At 36.8% G+C, this 22,612-nt stretch overlaps 1 protein-coding gene and 1 long non-coding RNA gene across 13 annotated transcripts in view; one reads left to right on the top strand and one right to left on the bottom strand.

Annotated features, from left to right (window-relative positions):
- Window positions 1-12,032, top strand: part of Nep3 (Neprilysin 3) — a 97,883-nt gene extending 85,851 nt beyond the window's left edge. For all 10 annotated transcript variants that reach the window (XM_045736062.2, XM_045736064.2, XM_045736058.2 and 7 more), the window contains one exon: window positions 1,443-12,032. In XM_045736062.2, the coding sequence (XP_045592018.1) occupies window positions 1,443-1,619 (177 nt within the window). In that variant the 3' untranslated portion in view covers window positions 1,620-12,032. The remainder of the gene's footprint in view (window positions 1-1,442) is intronic.
- The window catches only part of LOC123753994 (uncharacterized), a 59,367-nt gene extending 36,755 nt beyond the window's left edge, over window positions 1-22,612 (bottom strand). For 2 of the 3 annotated variants that reach the window (XR_006772341.2, XR_011223357.1), the window contains exon 1: window positions 22,110-22,602. This is a non-coding gene — a long non-coding RNA (uncharacterized lncRNA). Of the gene's footprint in view, window positions 1-22,109 lie in introns of all 3 variants that reach the window. The other variant, XR_011223358.1, reaches the window with a different exon arrangement.

Genomic DNA, 22,612 nt, shown 5'->3' with positions numbered 1-22,612 from the left:
CCGTGGAGGGTCCCTCTTCCGCGGTTTTGTACATCCTTGACTCGTATCACTAAAGCTTTTACCCCTCCTACAGTTCTAAAACGCCTTTTCCTCGAGCACTTTTCTTCTCACTCCCGCTCCGTTTCTGTCTTCACCGATGGGTCTAAGTCAGCGGACGGTGTTGGCTACTCTGTTGTTTTTCCTGATCGCACTTATATGTGTCGCTTGCCTCCGGAGACTAGCATCTTTACAGCGGAACTTTATGCTATTCTCTATGCTCTTCGTCTCCTGCTTTCTCGTTGTCAGTCTTCCTTTGTGGTTGTTGTTGACTCTCGTAGTGCCCTCATGGCTCTCGGGTGCTTTAATCCAGTTCATCCGGTAGTTGTCGAGATCCAGCATTGGCTGTTTCTCGTTCACAGTAAATTTAAGTCGGTTGAGTTTTGTTGGGTTCCCAGCCATATTGGCGTGTCTTTAAATGAGCGTGCGGATGCTGCCGCTAAGGAAGCTGTCCGCTCTTGTCCCATCTCTCGTAAAGGCATTCCGTATTCCGACTTTTACCCGGTTATCCATTCCTCAGTCCTTACCCGTTGGCAGGCTTCTTGGTTGTCTGTTACTGGTAACAAGCTACGTACTCTTAAATGTTGTGTTTCCTCGTGGCCGTCCTCCTTCCACCGTAACCGGCGGTGGGAAACAGCTCTAGCGAGGTTGCGTATTGGCCATACTCGCTTAACCCATGGTCACTTGATGGAGCGCCGCCCTGCTCCTTATTGTCCTAGTTGCATTGTCCCTCTTACGGTCGTGCATGTCCTTCTTGAATGTCCTGACTTCCAGGACGAGCGTGTGTCTTGCTTTCCGACCGCCCCTCGCGGTCACCTGTCCCTCGATAGAATTCTTGGTGACTCGGATACTTTTGATATCGTTCGCCTTATGCGTTTTTGTTCTCGTATTGGCATCCTTGGTGATATTTAGCGCCCTCTGATTATTTTGCGTATTTGATGGTGCTACATAGCCTTCCCGGTTTGGTGCCTTCTTTTGATAATTACTTACTTACTTGGCTAACACAGGTCTCAGGTGAAATGAAGGTGGTAATGGGTAGCTGGGTAATGATGGAGGCAAAATTTCATAGCAAGTAAAGAGATGGTCACAGTTACCTGGTGTGTTGGATATGGCCCTCGGAGGTAACTATACATAAGCTCTGTGGAGCCACTGAGTGGGACTGCCCATAAAAATGGAGGTTTGAAAGTTTCTGAAACTCAACCCAAATTTTCCCTATACCTTTAACTTTGATTTTTGTGGATATTTTATTAATATGGTTTGTATATGAATGTAACCCCTGTGAAAGTTGAGGCATATTATTGTACAGTACAGCATTTGGAAACAGTTCTGCACAATACTCGTGGTTCAGTGGCATTTAGCTGTGCTAATCATTAAGGTGAAATTAACAGAATTTTAATTTAATACAGGTATGGTGTTCCTCTATCACTAAAGAAGCAGCTCACCTGGAGATCATGAAGGATTCTCATGTGCCCGGTGAGTTCCGTGTATTTGGTTCTCTCACAAATTCTCCAGATTTTGCTACTGCTTTTAATTGTCCAGTAGGGTCTAAAATGAACCCAAAGAAGAAATGCACTGTGTGGTGAAACTAAGGGCATATTCTCATATTTAAATAATTTTTTAAGCAAAAGTAAGAAATATATAATTGAATAAACATTTCAGATTGTGTCACTTGAAACTAGCACAAACTTAAGTACAATGTAATAATAATCTTATCAGTACTTAATTTTAAATTTTGGTTAACAGGCTGTAAACACTTTAGCATGGCTCATTTAGTGTCTGGAATAAGCACTGATATATTTCAAATTTATAATATACAATTATATAAAGTAATACAAATGTTTCATGATTTTTTAAATGAAGCATATATACCTACAGTGTAATGGTAAATGCTGTATACAAACTTAAACTTGCATTAAAAAATAGCAGTGCAGAAGGAAATGAAAAAAACTTGCATTAAAAAATAGCAGTGCAGAAGGAAATGAAAAAAACTTGCATTAAAAAATAGCAGTGCAGAAGGAAATGAAAATATTTGTATATATTGCCATCAAGCCTGCTGTTGGGTCTATACTGTATATAGATACTGTACTTTTTTTTTACATACAGTAATTAAAAAAAAAATTATAGTGATGTCAATGTAAGCTGGGAACCAGCAGGGTATAAAAGCTTCCTGAATAGTGGGCTGGTTAGTTGTACCCTTTCCTGACTCTCGGGCAAGCACATCATTACTGTATATATAAGCAGTTGAACATATCCAGTTACACGCAGAGACACTATTAATTCATCTTCTCATCTCCTTCATTCTTTCCAATCATGCTTCAGTTTCTACTCTCCATCCTCCCCTCTCTTTACACACTTCATTTCTTTGTCCTGCACCTCTTGCTAGTTGAATCCTTCCTCTGCTCTCTCTTCTCTCACTCACCCTCTCTTCTCACTATCACTGCTGCTCTTCCTCCTCCTCTTCCACTCACTTACAAACTTCAAGAACTGCACACAATCAGTAGAAAGTCTTCAACTGCAAGACATTGTACCCCAGTGGGCACAGTATGCAAGAATGGCATTAAATCAACACCATCAACGTTGAATTGGCATTGCTCTTGAATATTATGCATACTGGGTACAGTGTGCTACATATACCACACACAATAGTTCAGATATTGCTGATAGAAAAGCAACACAAACATCATAAATTTTAATGTTACTGTACTAATAACAAGAGATTTAAATTGTCTTTACAAGATTTTCTAGGAAAACATTGCAGTTCATCATATTTATGGCAGACAAAACATGTGACAGTTTTTTATCAGATAACGAATCATTAAAGCTATAATTGTAACTTATTTTACTGAAAACCAACATACAAGGTCATTGCTGACATACTGGACAAGAACAATATCACTACAGTATTACTATATGGTATTGTGAACAAGAATGGATATTGTGAACAGTATGGACATTTTTGGACAGACAAAATCAGTACTACCATATTGGATACTGACAAAATAAATACTAGTACTGCCATATTGAATACTGACAGAGTGAATATCCGTATTGCCATACTGGATACCTATGGTTGCTGTAGTACTGTATATTAATGTATAATAATAAATGCAGTGTTTGACCCCTGACAACTTAATATGTAATGGCAGGACTTATTTAGCCCGGTAATTAAACTGGTTTTCATTAAATCCAAAATACAGTAGACCTGCAGATCAACAGAGGGATACATTCCTTGAAACCACATGTAAAAATCAACCATAAACAATTTATTTAACCCTATTGAAATAATGTTACATTCCAAGACAAATATATTACATATATTAACTATTTTACTGTAAAATAACAAATTTGAATGTAAAACAAAATAATCTGAGGCAATTTAAAAAATGTCATATCTTTTTGATGAGAATGAGCATTGATAAGACTATGTAAACTTCATGGGCTTAAATATTGACAAACAAAGTTACTGCTTACCAAGCTATTTAACATTCAAGTATATAGCCTCAATATGATTTAAGTTATGTTTGTTCCAAATCAGTAAAGACTGTTGGCAGCATCTGTCCTGCTATTGATTTCCATAGCATGGCAGATGAATGATATTCTTGTGTGCAAGGGGCTGGAGAGACTGGTACACCACCACAGGGGCATGCTTAGTCTCCTATTGAGAATGCAATTATTGAATGCAATTGATTTTAAATTCTAATTGTTGGTACTAACGTACTAACATTGGTACTAATTGTTTGAGTGTGTAGAATTATAATTTTACCATGCAGAATATTTTAATTGTTTAATGTATTTTATTGTAAAGCAGAGGGACATGTAAAATTGCAGTACAAGGAATTGTGAGCCTACTGTATTATCTTTCATAAACTTTAATTATTTTGGTGCATTATTTCTGGGAGGATCCCATCAGTAACTTTCTGAGTTTATTCTGATACAGTACCACTAAACTTTAGCCCAACACACCTGGCTTCAAAGACTCATTTATTACCTACTGCAGGCCATGGGTAGAATCGGGCTCCCTTAGAAGCACGATAAAGAGAAGTTTGCAGAACAGAGATTGACCCAAAATCAGGACACCCCCTTCCCCCAAAAAATAGGTACAACGAGATAAGCAACTACTTGAAGGAAATATACCCTAGCTGTGATGTGCCCGATTGCCAATCAGATGGTAGCCCAAAATCTTCAGCTTCAGCCAGTTTACCCTTTACCCTTTTTTGGTGCCTGGTGTTACAAGCTTTCACTGGAACATTAATTCCATTGGGGCCACTGCTTATCAGTGCTCCATAATTATGTCTGTGCCACCCACTGTGTGCGCTCCCTATACCCTGCTTGATATATCTGTTCTGAGGGCTTACAACCTATCTTTTCTATAAGCCTACACCTCTTGAGTCATTTCACTTCCAGACACTATGCGAGATTAATTCTTGTCTGAGGGGCCTGTTGATGGGGAAGAGACGGGTGTATGGACCATATGCTTGTACTGCATACATTTAAAAAACTATTTATCATGCCAGCGTCTCTCTCCTGTGTGTTAGGTGTCTTGAACGTTTGTCGAGAATACACTAGGATAGTGTACTGTACATGACTTATGGATTTATTTATCTTGTATGTGTAATGAGCTGGGTCATTATGGCTTTCCAATCAATTCCACTATTAATGCTGCAGTTTGTACTTCTCCAGGATATGCTTTGTATTCTTTAGATGCCAAGGGCCATTATTGTTGGTTTCATTGTCTGAATAGCTTAGGCATGGGGACCCTTTTGTTCGACAAATGGCTTCTTTGCCTATTGACCTAGGTTCTGGTTCTCTTAGATCTGGCTTACTCCATATTTTTGGTCAACATAGCCATCCCAGTTGGTGCCTTTTCAGTGTCTGGCTGGATTGGGCATGATCTGTGTTGCCAGGGTAGGTTCCCTCTCTTTCCCTCAGTCATGATGAGACTGCATTTCAGAGCTCTGGATAGTTCTTAGGTGTCTAATTTTCTCTCAGGACATCTTTTTTCACCTTTTGGGGTGGCCATTCATCTTATTCCCTTAGCCATGTGATGCATGCCTCATTTTGCCCAAGATGAATTCTGTATCAACATTTTCATCAAACGTAATATTTGGGTTCTGGACTTTTTGGCAGTCCTTATGATGTTGACCTCTCATTCCTTGTTGGAATCATTTGGTCTTGCCACACTTGTGTGCTTGAGTACTGTATTTGGCATGCAGCTTCCATTTTATGCTCCATGGGTATGCTCTGCCTGTCTAAGCTGTTTTCTGAGAAAACGTGCCTTTTGCTTGAATTTACCCGATGGCCACTAACTCTCAAGTGGACTCAACAAGGATAGGAAGTCGTCGGCTTGTCAAACGTCCCCCCATTTGTCTTAAAGATTTTTATGGAACTGGATTTTGAAATTCAGCAGTTTTGGCATTCATGGCTTTGGCGAATAAGCAGTTTTGGCGGTTTATAACCACTATGGGTGAAAACGCATCTATTGTACTGTTTTCTGTCCTACATTGTGGTTTAACCAGTTATCCCAGAGCTACCAAGCAATCAAACTATAAGCTGAACCCCTGCGATGTGTGCAAGCACAAGGACCTAGAGGAGAGCCACCAAAATCCTACAAGTGGTCCTACCGCCACACCAGGCAGACCCCCGCCAGTCAAAACAAAACAAAATTAAAAGAAAACCTAGCAAAAGCACGTCTCCACGGGAACAGAACCGGCCACTATGCGTATATCAGACAGCTGCACAGTACCTTGTGCCCCTGCCAGCGACGAAACTACCTCCTACCCAAGGGAAAACAGGGGCAAGAACCACCCCAGCTGAATCCCAAGGGCGGGCAATCACCGAACAGCAACATAACCACGCGGAGGTAGTTCCCGAACGACTCAGGGAAGATAACCCTGAAGCCGCAAGGGCAATACTTACAGGGCACCTAGGTGGCACCTAATGCCATCTAGGGAAGGTGGCATTAGGTGCATGCAGCCCCAGTACTCTTGTGTTACTCCTGGCTTGCACGATGCTAAAACTGGACAACAACACCGCACTGTAGCACTGCTCAAAGGATAGAGCCAGAGTCTATCAACTGTTCGCCCTCATAACAGCCTGTGAACTGAGGAGAGTTGCTGGCATGGAGGTCTGGGACCCCCCCTGTCACCCCTTCCGGGGAGGGGGGTTGTGCAGACGGATGCGCGGCATTTGTGGTGACATACTTGTTTCCTTGGTTTTGATTGGGGAGTTCTGTTGCTTGTTCGGCTTTTGGTTTGCAATATTTTTTTATCAGCAGTAGTTTGTTTTGGGATTCCTACCTTTCTGGGTGCCTGCCCTGGTAGATGGCAGACAAAGACTGCATCCAATTACACAAGGTTGTCTTTAGGCCATTGCTCCTCATGCCTCTCTTGAGGGGGCCAGGTTTTGGCTCTGATCCCCGGTAGGCCTAGAACTCCTTTGATTGACTGTTGCCACGGTCTAATATATACACATCAGCCAGGTATAGCTCCGGGGAGCTGAAGGGGCTCTCCACAGAAAAGCAGGCTAGCCGAGACCCAAGGCATCCTGGGCTGCCAAATAATGACAGCCTGGTGCACTACAGTTAGGATATTTATGCAGCATCAACGATAATTTGCCTGGTGAACTAGTTAGGGTATTTATGCAACACCAACGATAATTTGCCTTGTTTACATAGGACAGTCAATTTTTGTTGTACCTGTTCTTTCTGGCAAGCTTTCTTGGTTTTCAGTCATTTTCTGATCCTCAATCTACCCTTTGCTTAGTAGAGTGAGCCAGATTATGGTCCTGCTTTCCAGTAGATGGCAGAGGAATCTCCAAGGCCAGATGCATTTGGCTAAGGCTTGGTGGTCTCAAGATTATGCTCAGGGAGCTTCAGGGGGCCCCACCAAATGTCATTTCATTACATTCAATGCTTTATATTTCTGTTCATATCATAATTACCTCACTTTTTACATGAGAAATGCTTTGTGTAATGTTGATCAAATAAGCTAATTAATTAATGAATGTATCTTTATTTGTTGCCTTTTTTTAACCCTTAAGGTGTGGTAAGCAATAGGAATATTCTCAAAAATATGCCTTAAAACATGACAACCAACTTGAGTCTAGATGATTGGAAAAACTTTTCAGAATCAAGTAATGTTGTACCAGGTTCTTTGACCTTTAACAGAAGCTCCTAGATATGGTAAATACTACCTGCAGTCTCTGGTAGAATCAAATATTTACTGTTGTGACAAGTTTTAATTATTGTAATTTGTATAAAAGAGACACTATTATATATACTGTACAATATATATACTATTATATATATATACTGTATAGTACATATATACTATTACATGTACTGTACAGTATATATATACATTCATTACATACATAAATTTGTACACCATTTTTTTTTTATAAATGCACACTTGGAATGAGCAGGCTTTTATTTTATTACACAATAATAATTTATTATTATTTTTTTTTTGCTGTGGGGGAAATGCAAAACAACAAATGTCACAAACAAAAGTTAAAAACTAATTATTTGTTATCATAATGTGAACTGATCTAAGAATTATTACTGTATGTATAAAAACTTTATTAACATTTAAGATTTTAATGAAATAATATTAGTTCTCTTATATACTAAATGCAGTAGTAGTAAAGTAACTTTTGCTAATTACTGTACATAAATATTCAATGAACTTTTATTATAATGCTTTGTATATTTTTGTAACATTAAATACTTAATGAGATGCCAAAGTGCAAGGTCAAAGCACTTGCGTATCAAGCACACGTCCGACATGCATAATTTTCCACAAATCTTGTTTAACAGTACTGTATAAACTATACTTCTCAAGGGAAGAATCTTTTCAGAGTAGTTACTAAATGGAATGCATTAGGAAGTGATGTGGTGGAAGTAGACTTCATACACACTTTAAATGTAGATATGATAGAGCCCAGTAGGCTCAAAAACCTGCACACCAGTTGATTGACGGTTGAGAGGCGGGACCTAAGAACCGAAGCTCAACCCCCACAACCACAACTAGGCGAGTACAAGCTAAGGTACTCGAGATATCTTCACAATGAGAAATTTGTCAAAATGCTTTCCTAATATTTTGATGTTAACGAAACTCGATCTAAGCTTACGTACCTGCGTTCAAGATTATTTTCAATAAAAAGTTGCGCAAAAAAAATCAGTTATGTTGACTCGTAAATTTTAACATCCAATTCTGTAATTTAGTTTGGCTCTAAACAGTGTAAGGTAATCAGTCTGCTTTAATTTGGAATAACCCTGTATATATGAAGACAGCATATTGATATAATAAAATATGTGCCATGATATAAGTATCAGTGATGGTAGCATTTTTAACATATTAAGTCAGCCAGTAATGACTTGTTTTCATTCGTCCTTAAGTTTTTCCATTGGAGATTTACCTTGATGCATATTTAATCATTGGTAAATGTGCTCCTGAAGACCCTTACAGCCAATAGACTGAGTAATCTTCAGTATCGGGCTTTCCCCACTGTTACCTTGTGAGAGACATAAGCATAGTGCCCTACCATAACACAAGAGTAAATGTCGACAATTGCTTATCCTTTGATGAAGCTGCTTTTTGCTTCAGGGAACAACAGAATGGCCTGGCTCGTATAAAAACTTCATAATAAATCTTTTTCCCCAATATTACAGATTTTTAGTCATATAGTACTTAATAATTATACTCTGGAATAATGGTGTTTGTACAATATGTATTAAAAATATAAATGTTCCAAATGCACCTTTCATATTGTTTATTGATAAAACTGTCAAGAAGTAAAGACAAAATTATCTCTTGGAAACTATATAACAATATAGCAAGTCTTCATCTACCCACGGCTCTGTATATGCTTCTCATGTGTAAAATATTTTATTTTTGCTACATCTATATTTTCACCACATTAATTTATCATTGTGTAGCTTAATAATCCAACCCACATATATGAAATGAAATGAAAGTGACTGTTTCAGTCCATCCTGGAGCTTTATCAAGTCATGATATACTGTACTTGATAAAGGTCGAGGACAGAGAAGACCATCATCATTTCCATTTTATTTCATATGTGTAGGTTGGGTATTTTGTTTCGCCAATGTTGTTGTGACTTGTTCTCTTCACTGTATAGTTTTCTCGATCTAAAGAAATCTCTACTTAAATTAGTGTAAATACATAAACTATTTTATAGTGCACTGGTTGATGTCATGATTATTAAATTGATTGTGCATTTAATATGTTTGAAACCCATAATTTCTATGGATATATGAACTGGACATATAATATACAAAACAAAAAAATATTAATTATGCATTTGAATATTTTAATTAAAAATCATTTGGCACTACAAATATTTAATTCTTGTGATAATTATTATTCTCTTCACAATTATATTAAAAATTAACCAACATTTATAGAATACAATATACCATTTTTATCTCACTGTACAGTACTGTACTGTATTCATGTACAGTACTGTACTGTATTCATACACAGAATTGTGCCAGTAAATATTTTCAAAAAGAGTTTATTCACACTAGTGTTAATTTCATTTTGCATACATGTACACACATTCTTTTAGGCATATACTGTAATTATATCCCAAAAGCAACATATTATTCCTCCAGTAGCTTTTGAAAAAAGAGTTTTCATGGAACATCTGAGATACTGTTCTAGATACAGTATTTTGCTGCCGTGTGGTTCTGAGAGTTTTCCCCGAGATGCTATTGTGTGGAAGGCATTAAGAATAGGTATTGCCACTCATTATCTATAACACTATTACTACAATACATTTCCATTCTTTCAAGATAAGCTCCTTCCTCCTCATAAGTGGTTGAATGTTAAAGAGCTGTGTGTGTTAAAAAATATTGCATTTTTTTCTCCAAAAAAAGTGAAAAACATCAATTAGCTTTGTACTTAACATATTTTCTGAGAAGGTGGAGAGAGAAGCAGGGGGTTGGTTGGAAGTGAGTCAAAGCGTGGGTGGAAAAGGGGAGGTACAAAGGGGTGGGAAGGATGGATAGATGAAAGGCTAGATTTATATGGACATATAGACCAGGCAAACTTGGTCAAAAGTGGTCATGTAGAAAGAGGGGTAAGGAATGTACCGGTTCAGCCCCGAAAGGTTGAGGATGAACCGGAGCTCCACCGAGTCCCATTTGGGGACTGGTGAGGAAAGGGACACCCACCGAAGCGATGAAGGTTACTGTAACCTGCTTCCTTTTCAAAGGAAGCAAGTTACTTTTTCCTGTATTGTCTTGTGTTGTAGCCATGTGATAAATGAGAAAGCTGTATACAGTAGTACTGATATGTTGACATGGCAGATTAAGGGGAGGATGTATAGTGAGAATAAACGGTGCTTATTTTATTGTTAATTCTTGGATTTTTCAAATGCATGATAGGGATCATATGTACCTTTGCCACAATTTCCCCAGCATTTCACAATTTGTTATATGCATTATAATTTCATTTCCTTAATTAACCTTGACTAATGTGGTACCTGAAGAAGAAACATTAAATGTTATTTGATTGGTTACATTTCAAGTTGATTTGATATCTGTACTACAATGCCAATAGTGTAATGCTGAGGAATATATTTTAATTGTCTTCATTTATTTAGTTACATTGACATTTAGCATATTTATGTTGCAATGAAACTGTAGCAGCAGATGTTTTGACAAATGTACCTATGGACTGTGCTTTCTTATCTAGCAAGGGTAGAGTACTCGCTGTAGCTGTCTTTGATATAATGAAGCTTTATATAACTCACAAATTTTAATAAAATAATGAGCAAATTAACCCATTTGTGTGTAAATAACTTCATTATCAAATTCAATGTCTTGGCAATGAAAACAACTGAAAAAGTTCTAAAAGGGCTGAATTACTGGAAATGTGCAATGGATTTTACTGCACTATACTTATGAATTGTTGCAGTAATTTTACTCCATAGCAAACAAGGGGCTACCCATCACCCTGCTAACAGAATTTTATTTACAGTACTGTACTGTACTTTAACATTCTTTAGAAATTCATGAATATACACAGTGCCGTCTTAATGTACGAGCATACTGGGCAGTTGCCCAGGGGCCTGGGCAACTGCTCAGGCCCTAATTCTAGGGGCCCCATGCTGCCATATTGCTCATGAAAGATCTCTTGACAGAGTGGCCAATTACTCAGCTTGCTGGGAAGGCTTGGGATTCAAATCCCTTTTTAAATTATGTTTAAAACATAAATAATTGGTGCAACTATCTGACGGTAGTCCTGCACTTTAGCAGATGGGTAGAGGCCATCAACTGGGTAGGGACAACAGTGCATTGCTTTACCCAGGCCCTACAATGTTATTAAGATGGCTCTAAATATACAGCACTGTAGTGTATCACTTACAGTAACATGTACAGTACATGATAGGTCTGTTACCAGGCTCTAGCAAAATGTTGTGACCATAATGATATAGTATACTAACTATATATATGAAAATTGTGGCAGCAACAGGTAACAAGAGGAAATAATATAAAATTACCAATCGATGAAATTTGACTATCCCAAAGCTATATCTTTAATTATTTGGATAAGTTACTCAACTATATTTTCTTTATCTGGTACTGTACCAAATAACAGTGTACACTATATTTTCACGTAAAGGTACTGTATAACCATTTAAAATCATTGGCATATTTAATGCCTGCATTAAAGACATACATCTTCATCTAAGACAAGCTTTTAAAAAAAAAAAAAAGCAAATCAGAAGCCAAATGCACTTGGTGCTATATAAAATTTCAAAACATCAAATATGAAATGGCCGTATCTCACCCTGTCATATCATGTGTAGGCTATCAGTCAACTCTTATTATAATCCATGATGAAATGTCTAGTTATATGTATGCTTAGAAAATATTTTATACCAACATATCCATATTGTCTCACATATGTACTGCATCTGAATTATGTGATCTGAAGGTATTTTGAGTGAATAAAGCAGAATTTTTATTTGCAATTTCAGTTCCACCTTTCATAATTACATATTACCCAGGAAACGACAATCATCAGTACAATGCCACCAAACGATCTTGAAGTGATTGCACAAGTTTGGTTGGTGGACAATGTTTCCTTGTAAGGTACAAGATTCTTTATATTTTATTTCTTTAAATTAATTAGTTTATCTCAACACCCATTAATAATATAAAAATTAAACTTGTACAAATAGAAGCTTTGAGTTCCACTGGACTCTACACACAACTATTTCAACTCGTGGGATTCAATCAAGCCAATAAAGTGTACATTATACTGTCCCAGTTCACTTATCTGAATTATATGGGAAGGAAGCCCTGTCAGATAAGCAGAAGTCTTACAGGGGGAAGTCAAATGACCATATTTGCAATTTTTTTGTATCACAACCACCATCAGATTTGCAATTTCTAATTCTAATAATTAGAAAGTAGAATTTGGTACTTTTGAATTTAGACAAACCAGAAAAAGATTTTGTATTTGTTAATAAAACGTGACCTGACCTAACCTAATCATCCTAGGCCTAATATAGTACATACACATGCTATACTAGGCCTAGGAATATTTAGGTTATAAAATAAAGCTAACTATTTTAGCTTTATTTTTTCTGGACTCTTATAAAGTGAATACTGTAGTACGAAATTTAACTTTCTAATTGTCCATTATGTCAATGTGCGATGGTACACATAATTACTAAAAGTACTATCTAAAGAGGAGGATGGTTGTTACACACAGAAATCACAATAGCATGATGCATCAAATGAACAAATCCACAAGGGCCATGACGAGGGTTCCAACCCTCGTTACAGCCCTTGTGGATTTGTTCAGAGGACGGTTGTACATATTATATTGAGCCAGGTATGCTGTAACTCTGGGCAAATGAACAAAGACAAAGCCAAATGGCAAAATAATAATGCACAATGAAATCACATGGAAAATTAGGAGCCATGAGAAAGATTTGAACCTATTCACTTTGTACTACCAAGCAAATACCCTAGACCACTACACCACGACATGGTAAAAGCCATGCAACCTGGGGTTCCACTGAATCCTCTAAGGGTCCTGAGGCTTCCAACTGAAGCCCAATCAGGGTTTTACACATTACACTCTGGCTTATGGTCGAGTAGTTCTACCTCCAATGGTTCGTGTCAAATGTACAATGAAATCACATTAAAGTCACGTATCAATGAGAAAATTAGGAGCTATGAGGAGGATTTGAACCCACTCATTTGGCACTTCCAAGCAAATATCCGAGACCACTACACCACTGAGTACACTGAGTTGGAAGCCTCACAACCCCTAGAGGATTCAGTGGAATCCCAGGTTGCAATGCTTTTACCATGTTGTGGTGTAGTGGTCTTGGGCATTTCCTTGGGAGTACTAAGTGAATGGGTTCAAATCCTCCTCATGGTTCCTACTGATTTTCTAAATAATAATAATGTGAGTACTGTATATAGATATAGAGTATAATAATAATAATAATTTATTTGCAAGAAGGTACAATGGGTTGGCGAGATTACATAAGCTTGGTATTTTTACAGTCATACAAAGCCACTAACATACATAGCATTTTGAGTAGGTCCTTAATATAACATTTCAAGTAAGATGAACGGGTACATTGTAGCAAGGTTTTTATATCAACAAATAACTACAACATAAGTTGACAGTGGTGATTACACTGTTAAGGATATATGTCTTAAGTACTAATATTGGGGAAATGGGTAATACAAGATACAGTGTGAGTTTGAAGCACAAGGTAGGAAACTATGAGGATGAAATTAGGTGCTTTTTTATTTTACTTTCTTTTGAACAGGAGATGGGTTGGATAATTTTTTAATTCAACAGGGAGTGAGTTCCAAAGACTGGGCCCTTTTATTTGCATGGAGTGTTTGCACAGATTTAGTCTGACTCTGGGGATATCAAAGAGACATTTATTTCTGGTGTGATGCTCATGGGTTCTATTACACCTATCAAGGAAAAGTTTCAGATCAAGATTAGCATTTAGGAACAAGGTTTTGTACATGTAGATAGCACATGAGAATGTGTGGAGTGAGTGTATGTTTAGCATGTTAATGGACTTAAATAGTGGGGTTGTGTATTGTCTGAAGACAGAGTTTGTTATAGTTCTGATAGCAGAGTTAGCCTGAGGTAATTTGCAGTGGGTGAACCCCCATGAAACTCTCTTCTCCTTTCACCAGTCAGCCCGACAGATGTTGGGTCCACCATTCACTCACTAAAAACCAAAGCTGGGAACATCAGTGAAATACCATCTATGGTATACAAGAGTGCCTCCCATACCCTTGCACTGCCCATAGCTTCGCTGGACAAACTAGTGGAGTGCACAATAAATAGGATGTTCATAGGATGAGTCTTATGATATTCGTGCTCTATATTAGGGTAATTAAAATACACCTCTGTTTCCAAAATTGAACAGTACGATTGAACAGTAGTTCAATCAGTACATTAATAAAAATAATAATGGAAAACTTACTATAATACCCTTGTGCTTGAATGAAACTGAAGGAAAGACCCAATAAATGTGTAAGTGTATTAAAAACTAAATTTTCGAATCTAACCTTCATTCCTTCTCAATGTGTTGTATACATGAAATGATTATACATTGTTCTGTTGTGAACATTGTATACAGTGCCTCAAGATATACATTCCCACAACAATTAACTAGCTCCCAAGTACCTAATTACTGCTAGGTGAACAGCAGTTCATCTAGCAGTGAGCAACACCTGCCAGCTCACCTAGTAATGAACACCACCTGCACATTGCACCACACCACTTGCCAGCAGGTGCAGAAGTACGATGGAGAGAGGAAAGTATACAATATTTCATGTATAAGAATAAAGATATATTTAGGATTTAACGTTTTCCTATAAAGTTTCAATAATACCTGTACCTTTATTTGATGGTGCTACATAGCCTTCCTGGCTTGGTGCCTTCTTTGATAATTACTTACTTACATTTATTGAACTTTATCATCATCATTTACAAAAAGAAATTAATATAAAAATGTAGTCATTTTAATACACAAAACAGAAGTAGATATGTATGTTAATTATGATGCATGATAAGATCACTATTAATAAGAACTTAATTATAAACCACAATATGTTTTATATCATCAGAAATTTGGAAACATACCATATATTTTCAAATATTTGTAATTAAAGTATTTATTTAGCAAATAAGTATTTTAATTACCCTAGTTAGCTCTGAGAACACACATTCTTGCAGCAAGAATTTCTTCGCACCAATCTGAGGTGCTAATGAGACCAGTCTCGACCCACTGGACAAGTCATGAACAACAGTGAACTACAGCACCATTTATGCCAGAGGAAATTCAAAATGTTCTTGATATCATTCAAATTGTCAATAGCAGAATACATAAGTTGAGTGATGTCAAAGGAATCATATTGACTGACCGAGCCCCACTGTAAATGATTGTGGCTTCCTGACCATAAAGTTACCGCCGTGGTCAAGGGTAAGAGACTAGATGTACCCAGTATACAAATCACACCAGCTATTAGTTCATATAAGCTGACAACTTACCCAGATAAACAAAACTTCCTAATGATATATATATTCAATTAATACAACTGAAATGTTTAAATTATGATTATATATGGACAATTTTTAATGTAATTTTTTCTCCTGATATTCGGGCTCTTTATTATGCTTCGTCTTGAGGCAAAGCCCAATACCTTACGCCATATTGATGCTCTGTCCACAGACCATTCTCTCTCTCTCTCAAATCATATACATTGATGGTTTCCTACACCGTCCCAAGGGTGCAGCTGCAAGTGCAGTTGCCTCTACCCATCAGACAGAACTATTTGCCTTGCTTCTTACACAAAAATGTGTACAAATCTCCAAACTTGATGCATTAATTTTAAGTGATTTTCTATCATCCTTAATTACGCTTAACTCTCTAAGACACAATTGTAATATGACCGTGTCTGAAGGTAGACAGAGAAAACACAAAATTATTAGTGATGGTAGCAGAATCCATTTCATGTAAATTCCATCTTCGTTGGCCTCCGAAACTTGAGGAATGGTCTAGAAAATATCTACTAAAGTTTAACTCAAGTGTGCCTAACCCTTTACCTAAGTTAAAGAAATTCTTAGTCGAGTCTAAGCCGAGCAGTAGTAACATCTAGGAGTCTGCTGATTTTACTCATTTTATGTCCAAAATAGAGTATGACTTTAAGGAGACACACACTTTTTTAAAGAAGCCAAAATTGTCGAATGATAACGACAGCAAAAGTTTTGGCAATCTTCACCATGGAAACTTTTTAGTCGTAGAAGTCTATTGGCAGTTGCGAGAAAATAGCAAAGTATTTAAAAGTATCCCAAATGGGCCTAAAGAAGCCCCTTTTATGTGGTTAAAAATTCACATAATCTTACTAAGGGCGACAAAACACAGTTGAACTTTCCAGACGACTGTAGAGTGTGGAACAGTGCCAGAAGTACTACCGTGAACTCCTTCTTTGTATGGGAAACTAATAAAAGTTTGAAAATGATATCAGAAAAATTATATATTTTGTTAAAAAGAAATATCAAAAGGGAAAGCGCAGTGGGTTCCCTTAGAACCACAGCCCTCCCCAGATACCCTAATCACCATGCACCGCTGTTACACAGTCCTCAAAGGTCAGGAAAGCCTCAAAAAACAAGTAATTTATTAAAGAGCTGCAGTCTGTAGCTATTGTAGAATACTCTGGCAAGCAAACAGGAGAGACGATGCATGGTAATTAAAAAAAAAACGTTCCATATGTTCGGACCAGGCCTGAAGTTTTAGAAAATATAGGCAAGATGGTTAAGATCCAACCTCCACGAGAGGTTTATCAGAATATGCTTATTGAAGACTCAGGTTTAGCCCCAAGAGACTTCCAACAAGTAAGGAGTAAAAAATACCATGACAAGAAAAAGGAACGCAAACCTATCCATAGGCACAATGTTGCTGATGACGCTTTAAATGTAATTAGCATGATAGATACTCATGATTATGTACAGGAGATAATTCATAAAAAGAACAAAGTTCCCTGTATGATATTGTTTTCGAAGGAACAATATGAAAATTTCAAGCAACATTTGTTTGCTGCAGGAAAAGAAAACCCTAATGTCATCAGTGTTGACAGGACTTTCAATCTTGGCCCTTGTTATTTAACAACAATTGTGTACAAGAATACTACTGTAATAAAAAAAGAAACATCAAGCAATCCTATATTCCTCGGGCCACTGTATTTACACTGGGATGGTGAATACGAGACTTACTTTTAATTTTTCTCCCACTTAAGCAGCAAACTCGCAGACTGTATTAATAATTCCAACGTAATGATTGGTAGTAATCAGGAAATCGCTTTAAGAAAGGCACTTATGTTTTGTTTTCCGAAGGCAACATTGTTATTGTGTAGTAACCACTTGAAGGAAAATGTTCGACACTATTTGATAGATAATATTGGTTGTACAAACACCGAGAGGATTTGTATCCAAAAGCAAATTTTTTATAAAACTGGACTAGTAAGAAGTGATTGTGAGGATCAGTTTGAAAAAGGAATCAACAATCTCATTTCTTACTTTTACAAACACCCAAAATTCAAAGATTATTTTGACAGCCGTTTGAAATCTTCTCTATGGAATTATGTGTGTGTGTGTGCCTCATGCAAAAGCTAAAATGGATAAGTTATGGACTAATAACAATTGTGAATCACTAAACCACATCCTGAAACTGACTGTTGACTGGAATCCACAAAAGCTACCGGAATTAATTGAAAAAGTGTGCAATGTTTCAACACTCCAAATGCTAGACCTGAGGAGAGCATTACATGGGGAAGGAAATTATGTACTAACACCAAATTTAGATAAGTACCTTGTTTCTAAGGCAGTTTGGAACCAAAAAACTAAAGCTGAAAAGAGAAATTACTTATGGTGCTTCATATCAAGAAAACCTTATATTGAAAAATGCTAAAATATGTTCCAAAGACAAAATATTTTCAATCCCAAAAAATTTGGAATTGTCAAAACACCTTATTAGCGTAAGCGCCCACGAAGTGAGAGAGCAGTTTAATTAAATAGTGTATAATAAAATTCTTTTGGAAAATAGCAGCTGATGATTTTGTGTTTATATTACATATCTTTATCTAATTTGCATTTTACAATATATGATAGTGCAAATACAATCTTCATTTAGGAAATTATTGGACTTGTAATTTGATTATTCATCTGTATTCTGGTTAATTAATAATGTAAATATTAATTAATTTATTCTTTCCTTTAATGAAATTAATTAAATGTGCTAAATTTCCATTTATATATATGCTAAATAATATTAGTTGTCAATTGTTCTTTTTTTAATGTTAATTTATTATTAATTAAATCTTATTTTTAAATTCCTTCATATATCCAACTCCATATCTTAAGATGTTTGTAAATTATTGTTAAATTTTTACCTTTAGTTCTTTATTTTTCACTTACATATTAAATAGATTTTGATATTGCCAGTGTCGAGTGCAGTAATTGCCAGTGTTCAATAAGTGTTCAAGTAGTTCACTGTTGTTCATGACCTAAAATACATGTTTCATACATAAAGAAACATTTCAATCATATATACATACAATACTAAAATACATGTTTCCTAAATAAATACTTTAATTACAAATATTTGAAAATATATGTTAAGTTTCTGAATTTCTGATGATATAAAACATATTGTGGTTTATAATTAAGTATTTAATAGTGATCCTGCATCATAATTAGCATACATATATAAATCTACTTCTGTTTTGTGTATTAAAATGACTACATTTGTATGTTAATTTTTATGTAAATGAAGATGATGATAAAATGCAATAGAGATATTATTGAAATTTTATAGGAAGTTATTAAATCCTACATACTATATCTTAATTCTTATACTTGAAAAATTGTATACTTTGCTCTCTCCATCGTACTAGCAAGTGGTGTGGTGCAATGTGCAAGTGGTGTTCATTACTGGGTGAGCCGGCAGGTGTTGCTCACTGCTAGATGAACTGCTGTTCACCTAGCAGTACTTAGGTACAGTACCTGGGAGCTAGTTAATTGTTGTGGGGATGTATATCCAGAGGCACTGTATACAATGTTCACAACAGAACAATGTACAGTACTGTATAATCATTTCATGGCATACAACACATTGAGAAAGAATGAAGGTTAGATCCAAAAATTAGTTTTTTAATACACTTACACATTTATTGGGTCTTTCTTTCACCTTCATTCAAGCACAAGGGTATTACAGTAAGTTTTCCATTATTATTTTTATTAATATCATTAATTTTATTTTTTATTATTATTAATAACAGAAGGAGTAGGGGAGGGGGGGTAATGGTTCACATGTCCACATTCAAATGCCCCCTTCCCAGGGCTGGGGGTGCGAGGGTGCACAATAAACCACGCACCTCCAGCGGCAGCTGGTCGAAGGTGGAAGTGTAGCCCAGGCCGTTTGTCATGATCATTAGTGATGGCTCATATTTTGATTATGGGTCCGTAATCCAGTTAAGCCTTTATTCTTAATTTACATTACAATGCTGGTAAAATACACTTCTTTATGATGAGTATGGAGTACCAATGAACTCATTGTGTACCCTATACTCACAGGATGAGTATAGGGTACACAATGAACTACCACTCACATGTTGGGTATGGGTTGCACAAGAAACTATCGCGCAGAGGATGAGAATAGAGAGCAAAGTAAACAAAGATTCACACGATGAGAAAGAGTTGCCCAATGTCCTATATGACTCATAGGATGAGTATGAGGTGCACAATAAACTACAGGTCACAGGATGAGTATGGGTTGCACAAAAAATTGCAGGTCATAGGATGGGTATGGGTTGCACAAACTACTGGTAACAGGATGAGTATGGGTTGCACAATAAATTACCGCACAGAGGATGAGTATAGGGTGCACGTAAACAGGACTCACAGGACGAGTATGGGGTGCACAATAAACTACCATTCACAGGATGAGTCTATGATATTCGTGCTCTATATTAGGGTAACTAAAATACACCTCTGTTTCCAAAATAAATACTTAAATGACAAATATTTGCAAATATATTTTATGTTTCCAATTTTCTGATGATATAAAACATATCATCATATATATAGGAGTCCCAGTAGTACAGTCGTGTTCGTTCTCGACGCACAATCGAGAATTCCGCGTTCGAATTCTGGGATGGACAGAAATGGTTGGGTACATTTTCTTTCACGTAATAAGACTGTTCACCTAGCAGTAAGTAGGTACTCAAGAGTTAGTCAGCTTGTTGTGGGGTTACATCCTGGGCGGGGTCAGTAATTCGACCTTAGGGATGACCTTGATAAAAGCCTATCGTGTATGAATATACTGTGGCTTCCTGTCCCCCATCACAATGAATTATTATAATTATAATATTATGGTTTATAATTAAGTTCTTAAGAGCGATCCTGTGTCATAATTAACATATGTCTATCTTTACCTCAACATTTTATAAGTTAATTTCTGTCTGTATATGATGATGATGATCATATACAATTAATATACCATTGCAACTTTATAGGAAATTGTTAAATCCAAAATATATCTTGATTCTTATACTTGAGATATTGTTGCAATAAACATTTGAAAGCAAAGTTTATATCTGTATTTAAAATATAAAACATTTTGCGTTTATCAACGCATCTCTCTGAATTACAAAATTTTTCTGAATTGTAAAGCCTGTATTGCCCACCTGGCAGAACACTGATGCGTTGGAAGGTTTCATGTGTCCGGACACCGGTGATGGTGTGGTATTGGCTATTCATTTAACCATATCTTGGCTTTCATTTAAGATATATTTTCCTTGAAATGTAGTCACATTATCATCTACATCTGTGTTTATGCTGACACATAGACCTTTAATGTTACTTTGCATATATGCAAATGAATTACACAATTGATTCACTTGTTTGCAGGCCTTCACACTTTCTGAGCTAGCCATCAAGTGACTATGAAAAGGCATATACAGTATCTTCACTTTCACTTCAGTTATATTTATACTAAAGTATTAACATGCAGCTTATATTTCTATCTTTATTATAACATAGAAAACTTCGTTTATTACAATAACTAGATTAAACTAACATTGATCTTCGAAAGATCATAGTTCCCATCGATAGGGAGTGTGTCGGCCAAGAAACCTTGTTTAAAATATGAATATCTTTCCTCTCTAATAAGATATAATCTCTGTGATGGATTCACAAAAACTATTTTATCTCTGCCTTTCTGATAACATATACAAATATTAGTTTTATTTGTGAATCTCTATTAATTAAGCAATATATCAGAGAGCGTGTAGGGTTCGGTGTTCAATGAACGAAAAGGACATGAGGAGTTTAAGAAGCAAACGCATACAAACGAATAACGTTAGTTATTCATATAACAAAATTATTGTCCTGTGGAGTTGATTTAACTTCCAGATGTTTTTTTAAATAAATATTAAATGTTTTGTGGCTATTTATGAAAGATATTATTACAAATACCCATTCTACTTGTTAATATCATTAATTAATTTTGCGACAATTTGAGCAAGAAGTGCGACGACTGGATCACTGTGTATAAGAGGCTGATATGGCAGCAAACACTCTTCAGGTGACCATATACCTTGGATAAGTCGCTCCACAATTTTGTCGCTTGGATCGTCGACTTCCTATGGCATCCCCTGCTAATATATTTACTTCTAATTTCAATATGAAATTACATTATTTCAGAGTAAAAATAGGTTTGATCATGTTCTACGTGCAGCACCAACATTACAGTAAGTAAATATACCATATTTCTTCATTACTTACGTAATGCTAGGAGGATTTGGGTAGATTCGGGTATAGACGGACCGCTACAAATTATCTACTTCAAAATCATCATTTAGGTTAAGGACCTGCCTGAAACGCTATGCGTGTTAGTGGCTTTACAAAAATGTAAAAACATCATTGCTATGTAACCTCATAAACCCAATGTACCTTCTTGTGTATATAAAGAAATATAAATAAAAACATTACCTTGAGAGCAGGAGAGAGAGAGAGAGATGATGATGTGTTGATTTAGGGGCGACGACGATCGTGGGATCGGATGCGCCCCAGCTGCCCGATACCGGGAAATAGAGGAGGGATGGGGTCCCTATAGTCTCTTCAGGCCATAGACCCTACAAACTCCTCAGGCCACAAATTTTACAGTCTCTTCAGGCCACGGACATGACGGATGAAGCGGAAGGTATGGCGAAGGATGTCATGACGGACGTCTTCGTCTCTCGCACCTGCCCCGTCAAGGAGAACGGGAACTGTGAGGCGGGGAATATTCAGCCTACGAACGGCACTCTGTAGTCTGACACGAGCGCTATGAAATCAAGGGCAGTGAAGAAGGTGCTCCACTGTACCCTCCTGGGTCGGACACCACTGGCAGTATGGGGAATCTACCAGCCGTAGACGATGGAGATGTGCGGCCAGGCAGGTGTGCCCAATCCGGAGACGAGTGATGGCAGTGTCGAGACTTCCCTCAGCTGACT

This window comes from Procambarus clarkii, chromosome 6 (genome assembly GCF_040958095.1).
Source record: "Procambarus clarkii isolate CNS0578487 chromosome 6, FALCON_Pclarkii_2.0, whole genome shotgun sequence".
In the NCBI taxonomy this organism is placed as follows: domain Eukaryota; kingdom Metazoa; phylum Arthropoda; class Malacostraca; order Decapoda; family Cambaridae; genus Procambarus; species Procambarus clarkii.
This window is presented reverse-complemented; position numbering and strand designations above follow the sequence as displayed.